This window comes from Pteropus alecto, unplaced genomic scaffold (genome assembly GCF_000325575.1).
Source record: "Pteropus alecto unplaced genomic scaffold, ASM32557v1 scaffold35, whole genome shotgun sequence".
NCBI lineage: Eukaryota > Metazoa > Chordata > Mammalia > Chiroptera > Pteropodidae > Pteropus > Pteropus alecto.
The window spans coordinates 10,642,542-10,650,729 of NW_006437828.1; the positions used below are offsets into that span (position 1 = coordinate 10,642,542).

Here is an 8,188-nt window from a genome sequence, read left to right on the forward strand (position 1 = left end):
AGGGCGAGCAGCCCGCAGGCCAAGATCGCCCGAGCGTTCTGCTTCATGCTGTCGTTGTTTCCTAGTGTTTTCGTTTGTGTGTTTTGCTTATTACCAGCTTTCAGACGAGCTGAGAAGCAGCTCACGGTGTTTGACTGGTGGCTGGTCCTGGAGTCTTTGGGTAAAGAGAGGCTTTCTCTCCCATCTGTACAAGGACCTCCTCAGTCAGGGACGGAAGCGCCCCTGCTTAGTCACAGTCCTGTGCGGCCCAGCCCCGGGGCCACTGTCAGGAACGCGCCATGACAAAGGGCGAAGAGCCCGAGCTAGTCCCCGGCTGCTCGCGTCGGCCTCAGCCCCTTTCACATACCATCTTTCTGCTGTGCTTTATTTCAGATCGAAGCACATTTGGACACGCTCATAAATGAGCAAGCTTCTTATGTGTTAACCAGAGCAGGCTTGAGCTATATCTACAACACCATACAGCAACACAAACCTGAACAGGTAAGCTGAACAGGTAAGCGCGTGCGTGTTCCCAATTAGCGTGTGGGCTCTAGAGCCGAACGCTGGTGACTCGGCTCTGCCTCTTAACAACTGTTTTTCACTGGAAAAATGACTTATCTCCGTTTCCTCAGAGATCAGAGGTTACGTAGGTGGATCATAGGGTTGGTTGTTCTAAGATTAAGTGAGATAATACATGTAGTTCTTAGATGAGTACCTGACATAGAGTACCCCAGAACAAGAAGTATTTTTCTTTTTTTTTCTTTTTTTTTTACTACAGACAGTTTAGGTTAAAAGTAATGAAAATATACAAAACTTAATGTTATATATAAAGGATATTCATCCTGGAAAACTTTTGAGTCCTATTTTACTCTCAGTTGATTAAATGCGTATATTACTGTGTAAGTGGCAGTCACTCCCTTTTTAATTTAGCAAATCGTGGTGTTACTTCGGAAAGGTAAATACCTCTGGGCCAGCACATAATCTGGTTGAGGACGGAACCCCAGCAGAAACAGACAGTGGAGGGGCAGCACCCCTAGAAAACCACATACGCGGCCTTCTTCAGAAAGCAACGCGCTCTTTCAGATGACATGAACGTGAAGAATGTCTCATAGCCCAGGAACTCTAAAGTGAAGTTCTCAAAACTCACAAGTTCTAAAGTTTTTCTTTTGGTAAAGTAGGAAGCATATTTCTACAGGAGGCACCAGTTCTGTATTTTTACACCATCTAGAATGGTCAAGGTTTAAACTCTGAGACACCATGTTTCACGGCCGTTGCATAAGGGCCTCAGTGCTGTTTTTCCCTTGATCATGAGTAAATCTGAAATGTCCCTGTTTCCACTGTTAATAAATGTGTGCGTTTCGCACCCCCCAGTATTGTCGCGCGCCTTACTGCTGTTTACACAGAAATGAATAAATCATGGCCCCTGCTCCAATTGCAGTTGAAGAGATGACACTTGAGTTCTTTGGAAATAAGCCAAATGAACCAACTTGGGCTATCCACTAATGGACTGTAATTCACAAATGAACTGAAACGCACAGCACCTTTTTTACATCTTGGTTTTGCCTTTTTCCGTTTGTTTTTTTAGGGTTCTCTGGCTAATTTGCCTAACTTAGATTCCGTGGCACTGAAGGCTGCAATGGTAAGTGCATAGTAAAGCATTCCAGTATAGATTTCCTGTGTATGGAACGTTAGTCTTAATTTTTTCCCGTGTGATCATTTTGTCCTGGGTGGTGTTCATCTCTTGATGTGCCATATTCACTTTGGGTCCAGTGTTGCTCACACGTGTACCCTTCACTAAGGAGGCCTGACCAAGACAAATGTAGTGAGACTCCACCTGGCCCTTGTGGTCTCGTACTTTCTGCCTAGCGTTCCTTCAGTTTCAGAGTTTCACTCCTCCTGGGGGAGAAGCAGGAGTGGCAGACACAAAGAAGTTAGGCCACACATCCTTCTACCTGTCCCCCTGCTGTCAGCGACCCTCAGCTCATGGTTCTGGAGTCGGATCCCAGTCTTAATGCCTCGCTCTCGCGTGTCACACTGAACCTCCATGTCATCACTCTCTCGTCTCGTAAAGACGTGCCTGCACCCCTGTCCGCGTGAGCTCCGTGTGTGCACTTGGCAGGTGTGCGTACCTGTCATCTGGATGGCACTCATTTAGCCCTCAGGGACGGTCCCCTTTGGAAGCTTCATAATGATGACACTGGTAGTGGTAGTAATACCGACGAGGAGTAATGACAGCCGGTAACATTCACAGAGCATGCTAAGTGTTTTTCATGTGGTAATTATTTAATCCTAAGATCCTCATTCAGCCCAGTACTTCTGCTCTTAAATACTGTGCTGTACACCTGTTCCAGGTATTTAAATACGTACACTCACTACCACAGTGGTTTGGCTTCAATAAGTAGTTCTCTTAGATGCCCCTTCTGTCTGTCACCTTACAGAGCTAAATTTAACTGAAAATAAAAGGGACAGGCCCCAGAGACCTAAGAAATGCACAGGGTGTATAGCTGACAATGCTAATATTAGACAAGGTAGATTTTAAAAACACTAAATAGGATAAATAAGGAACATTATATCATGATGAAAGTATGTGTAGAGGTAACCGCTATAACTTCTATATATCAGACAACAGTAAAAACTTAGAAATGCAAAGATTTGATTCTAAAATGTTCAAATAAAAATAAATGAAAATGAATAAGTTGTAGATTTATGAAAAAAAAAGTTTCTTAGAAAGTTAAATGCACAGTCATCATACTACCTAATAATTCCACTTTAAAGTATTTACCCCCCAAAATGAGGACATGTCTACACCAAGATCAGCGACCTTAAGTTTTCCTCAGTAGATGTGTTTCTTCCCTCTGTTCTTCTACCTGAGACATCTCCAGTCCACGACGTAAGCCCACAAATGTATTTAAACTTTTTTATAAATTCTTGTTTGCCTTGACTTAAGTTTTAAAAACACTTCAATTAAAACTTGTTTTAAGTTTTAATTGAATATCTCGTGTCTCTCTAAAGAAACAGAGTCTTGATGGAGTTTTGAATGTGACCCATTGTTTTACATATAACTGTTTCCTCCACTTGGATGCTTCAGAGACTCTTCAGCCCAGCATCTGTGCAACTAAATTCTCCTCATTCCCCCCAACCCGCTCCCACCCCCAGGCCCCGCAAGTGTTCTAAACTCGCGGTCGTAGTAGCGTCTCACCCAGTCGCTATTTTGGCAGTGATGACCAAGTGTCTGCCGTTTTCTAGGCATCGTACGAAGAATTGAGATGAAAACAGACATGATCTAGTAAAGGATGCAGCTAGTGCACAACTAAGTGAATGTCTAAAGAATGCGGTTGCGAATCGCAATGCCGTGAATTAAATTATACAGATCCAGAGTCGGGGAGTCAGGCCCTTCATCCGTCACTAACCAAGTTTTGATGTTTTTCCTCCTCTTCTCCAGTGTCCCCTTTATTGCCTTTGCCCTTGGAGTCTACGATGCTGCAGAAGCTACCTCTTTGGTGTAATTACCATTACAGCCTCCCCTTCCATTCTTGCTGTAGCCAGATTTAGCTTCTTAAAATTTAAATCAGATTATTTCCTACTTCAGTGGTTTCCTAATGCTTTTACAGTGAGAGTTAAAATTCTTTTTAAAAAGCATACAAGTTCTCCATTAGCTATTAGCCACTCTTTCTTCGAGCCTTCATCCATGCTGCCCCCACGCCCTGAAGCCCCACTACGCACTCACGCACCTACTGTCTGTTTCTCCTCAAGGTCTCACTTCAAATGTCCTTTCCTCGTGGATGCTTTTGCCAGGCACACAGATGGGTCTGTCCTTCTGATTTATGCTTTTATAATTCCTCGGTTGTTCCTTCATAGCATTTAACACAGTTCGTAAATATCTATTTATTTACGTTATTATTTACTACCTCTCACGAGGCCGTAGCTCTGTGAGGCTGGGGACTGCCCTCCTTTGGTCACAGTTATATTTACATTACCTAATGTAGTTCCTCGCTAATAGTAGGTGCTCGGTAAACAGTAGTTGAATGAAGAGATGAATGAATAATGAACAGATACCATTGATTTAAGAAAGTAAGGCAGACTTGAAATCTGATGACATCTTGTAAATTACTCAAAAGCTTGGAAATGGAAATTAAGATGAATGGCTTAGATTCGGAATTTTAAAAGTAGATACTGCTGATCTTGACTACTTAAAAAGTTGACATTTTAGAGCGTTTAGTTAAAATGTTTAAGAAATAACTCCTTTTGATCACAAAGAAGTATTTTTGGAAAATGGGGTTTTGCCTAAGATTCAGGCCTTAAAACACATGGTCATATTTGCGATATTAGTCAGCAAATAAATACACTTTGTGTTTTACATTCTCTGTGCATTTAGGTTCAGTTTGATCGTTATCTGTCAGCCCCAGACAAGCTGTTAATGCCACAGCTGGACGTCCTTCTAAGTGCCACTGTGAAGTAAGTATATTTTGGTTGCAGTTAGTTGGTAAAGAATCACATAATTTTAAATACCAACCACATTTCTTTGGGAAAAAAAAAGTTTTCAGGAGGAGGAGATTCACCGTTGAAGATCTGTAGTTCTCAGCCTTGTTTTCTGCAGCATCTCTAAGAGGTCTGACATTACCCTGTTTGTACTTACTCCATGCCTGTGTATAGCTCCAAAAACTCTAGTGAATGAATTTTTTAAATAACATGAATATAGTTAGAGCTATATAGCCAAACACCAAATTCCCTATATTAACAAACTTGCCAGAATGACATGGAATATCAATAACACTCCTCGTGCAATGCACATGAGCTACTTTATAGACTGTTTTGGACCTTTTTGTTTTTTGTTTTTTGGTGTCCTCCAGGTAAGAGTTCCTTAGGGTCTGAACTGAGGTGCTGGATCACGACGATGCCATTGACGGAGTAGGAAACATAGCCAGAAAAGTAGTTTGGGGAGTAAAGCTTGAAAGACACATTTTTAATTTAGTTATTATATGTCACGAAGTATAGTGACATAAATTGCAGTAGCTGGGGGGTGACAACAAGTAAACTTGTGAGAACATGGAGAGAGTCGATGCAGACTGAGTGAACCCAGCGCTATTTTTCTGGTTAGATACATTTTTTAAAACACTAGTTTCAGTTCCTTAAAAACTGTTTCTGTTATCATTTTATGTGCTTATGGAGAAATGCGTATTCGTGAGAATGCCGTGATTTGTTGTAGGCAGTGTCCCATTGCTTTAGCCTGGCAATACAGAGGTCAGGGAGCTGTGGTTACCAGGCAGACCTCGGCAGTGCTGCGGGCTCGGTTCCGACCAGCGCAGGGAAGCGAGTTGTCCTTTTTTCTGGTGCGGGGTCTTGCCTTCAAGCTGTAAAAAAACGCAACATCTGTGCAGCGCAGCAAAGTGAGGCGTAATTAAGTGAGGCATGCCTGTGTCGGTGGAAAGGCAGTGTCAGTGATTCCGAGACTGAAGGGTTAATAAGTTTGAATAGTTGTAAGTCTCTTCTTTAATCTGTCATCAGTCGTGCTTGCAAAGCAGTGCACCGATGGCGGGTCCCAGCTTCTGTCACTTGGTAACCCACTATACATCAGGCAGCGTTCCAGCCCCAGATCCAGCAGCGAACAAAACACAACCTACGTTCTAATGGGCGAGATTTAATGAGCAAATAATAAACAAAAAAAAACACTTTATCCCGAAACCAGGATAAGTAATTCGCGTAGCATTAATTATTTAATAGCATCTGAGATCATCATGAAAATGAAATGTACTGGTTCGATATGAAGCTCTCTACAGTTCCTGGTGTTTTCAGAAAGCGTCTTCCCATTTCACTTGTCCACAGAGAGCAGATCATACGGCAGTCTACAGAGCTGGTCTGCAGAGCCTACAGCGAAGTGCACGCCGCGGTCATGAATCCCGCCAACGAGTACAAAGACCCGGAGAGCATCGTGCGCCGGCCGCCGCAGCAGGTGCGGACGCTCCTCTCCTGACTGCGGCGCTCGAGCGCGTTGGCCGAGTGCCGCGTCCCTGGAACGCTGCAGGTCGCTGAGGTTTTCAGTCTGTTGATCTTCACTTTGAAATTTGATGGTTACAGTTTTCTTTGTGTCATAAGAGCAGAAGTCCCAGTAATTGCTTTGTTTCGGTCTCAGTGACATGGAAGTAACGTGTCAACCGGAGTTAGCGTCGCTCTGTATCTGCTGGCCGGTATGGGATCTGTCCTCTGCTGGCCACCTGCCAGCTCTGCAGTCTCCTCTGTCCTGGAATGTCAGTGTAAAAGAGATCTGAGGGATTGTCTTTACAAGATTAGTTTTAAATTAACTACATCAAAAATTGAACTTAGGAATTAGTATGAGGATACGACCTAATAAATGTCTCTCTATAGATTAATTTGCTTTCTCGTTAGTTATTAATGTGAGCAGGTGGCCTTGAACTGAAGAGCAGAAACTTAGACTCAGCAAAAGAAGGAGGAAAGAGAAGTAACTGGAGCAAGGTGGACTCCACTCTGCGCGCCAGGCTGCATCCGCCGTGGGGTTCAGCACCTGGGGCGGCTGTTGGGTGCATGGGTGTCTTGCGCTGCACGTGAGGCCGGACGTTAGAGATCAGGGTTTGTCCTACAGGGTGGGATCTCAGTTCAACCAGGGACGTTTATCTGTTGTTCAGACCAAAGAAAGAACCTTCTCTAACCTGGGACGGACACTCCCGGAGCAGCAGTCACTAACTGGCAGTGCTCAGTGTCTGTCACCGTGGCGGCCCCTGACGAAGAATGATTTGGGTTCTAACTTTAGAACTTTATCTGTAATACTCAAAATCCCTGTGTTTTTTAAAAAATAAATCTTCATGTGTTTTCTATGGTTTTGCTTTGTTGGTGAGATTTTTGAGGTCAGATCATGCTAGCAAAATATCTTAATTTCTGCTAAATCTATAAAAAGAGATAGGTCCCTAAATTATAAATGAGAAAAATGAGCCATAAGGAAAAATTGTCTAGGTTCAGATATTTTGAAAAGTAGTAAGACAAAATTAAGACTTATGTAACAAATATATAACAAATTAGTATTTACAGAACATGGCTTGTTCCTCTATCTGAAATTTATGTGTTTCTGTTAATATGATTATAAGACGATGTCTTTTGGTATAAATCTGTATTAGTCTTTTTCAGTTTGTGTATATATAAAGGATGTACGTGTGATATGAATCAAGAGATTAAATTTTAATAATTTATTTCTGCAGTGAGAAAAGATTGCTACCTTATCATTAGTGAATTCCTTGGCTTTCTAGGGAAGAAATGTATTTGGCTTTTTACTTAGTTTTCTCAAATAAAATGTTAAACTATTTCTAGAGCAGCAATAACGGCAGTATTTTTCTCCATCTCATCGAAGTGTTTTTAGACAATGTACTGCCAGGAAAGGAAGCACAGTGCAGGTTCAGATTGAGATACCACTGGAAGACGGGCGAGCAGAATGTGCCGAAGGAGCTTGAGAACCAAGTCGAAATAAAAGAGCGTGGTAATCCGTCAGCGCAACACTTACCTTTGCCACGGACTTCATAGTTTCCATTTGCACTGTCCCGATGTCGCGTGAGTCTGACCTTAGATAACGCGTGCCAGCCTTTGCTTCCGACAGGAAAGGTATCTGCCTGGCCGAACCTCTAGTTGTAGTTTCCCGTGTTGTTTCCTCTGGGCCGTTACTTGAACAGGTGAGTGCGACCCGAGAAGAGTCACACACATATGTGATTGACTTGTAAATTCGTGGTCACCCTCACACGGCCCTCGCTATCCCCTGTCCCCCGGTAAACTCGCCTCCCCACTTTTCCAGATGACTTCTCGCCCATTCTTAATGACCTTTACAATTCCCCGAGGAAACGGAAGCTGTTAGATGCACGAATTCGTCCTCTCCAGCTTCTCCATCTTTCCTTTTGTTCGGGGACAGCGTCCTCCACGGCGAGGCCTGTTTCCTTCCTTTGTCCTCTGGATGCCATTCTCGCGCCTTCCCAGAGGCTCTTCTCTCTTCGTTTCGCTTCATCAGCAACTCGAGTCCTCCCTCCGGGGTTATTCTCAGCAGCCACACAATGCGCCGGTGCTGAAATACTTTTAAAAACACTCCACCTCCCGGATCCTAATAACTGCATTTTTCTACTGGCTTTTTACGCTTGTTTACACATGGCCATCGTCTGCTTCTCCTGCCGTTACTCCTTTAACGTGCTCCAGTATGGCCTCAGCCCCTCAGCACACC

The 8,188-nt window shown here is 43.3% G+C and overlaps 1 protein-coding gene across 1 annotated transcript in view; it reads left to right on the forward strand.

Moving 5' to 3' along the window:
- COG6 (component of oligomeric golgi complex 6) overlaps positions 1 to 7,304 on the forward strand; it is a 48,855-nt gene extending 41,551 nt beyond the window's left edge. The window contains 4 exon segments of the mRNA XM_006914965.3: positions 373 to 480; positions 1,565 to 1,618; positions 4,355 to 4,434; positions 5,803 to 7,304. Of these exon segments, the coding sequence (XP_006915027.1) occupies positions 373 to 480; positions 1,565 to 1,618; positions 4,355 to 4,434; positions 5,803 to 5,950 (390 nt within the window). The 3' untranslated portion in view covers positions 5,951 to 7,304.
- Positions 7,305 to 8,188: the final 884 nt, after the last annotated feature.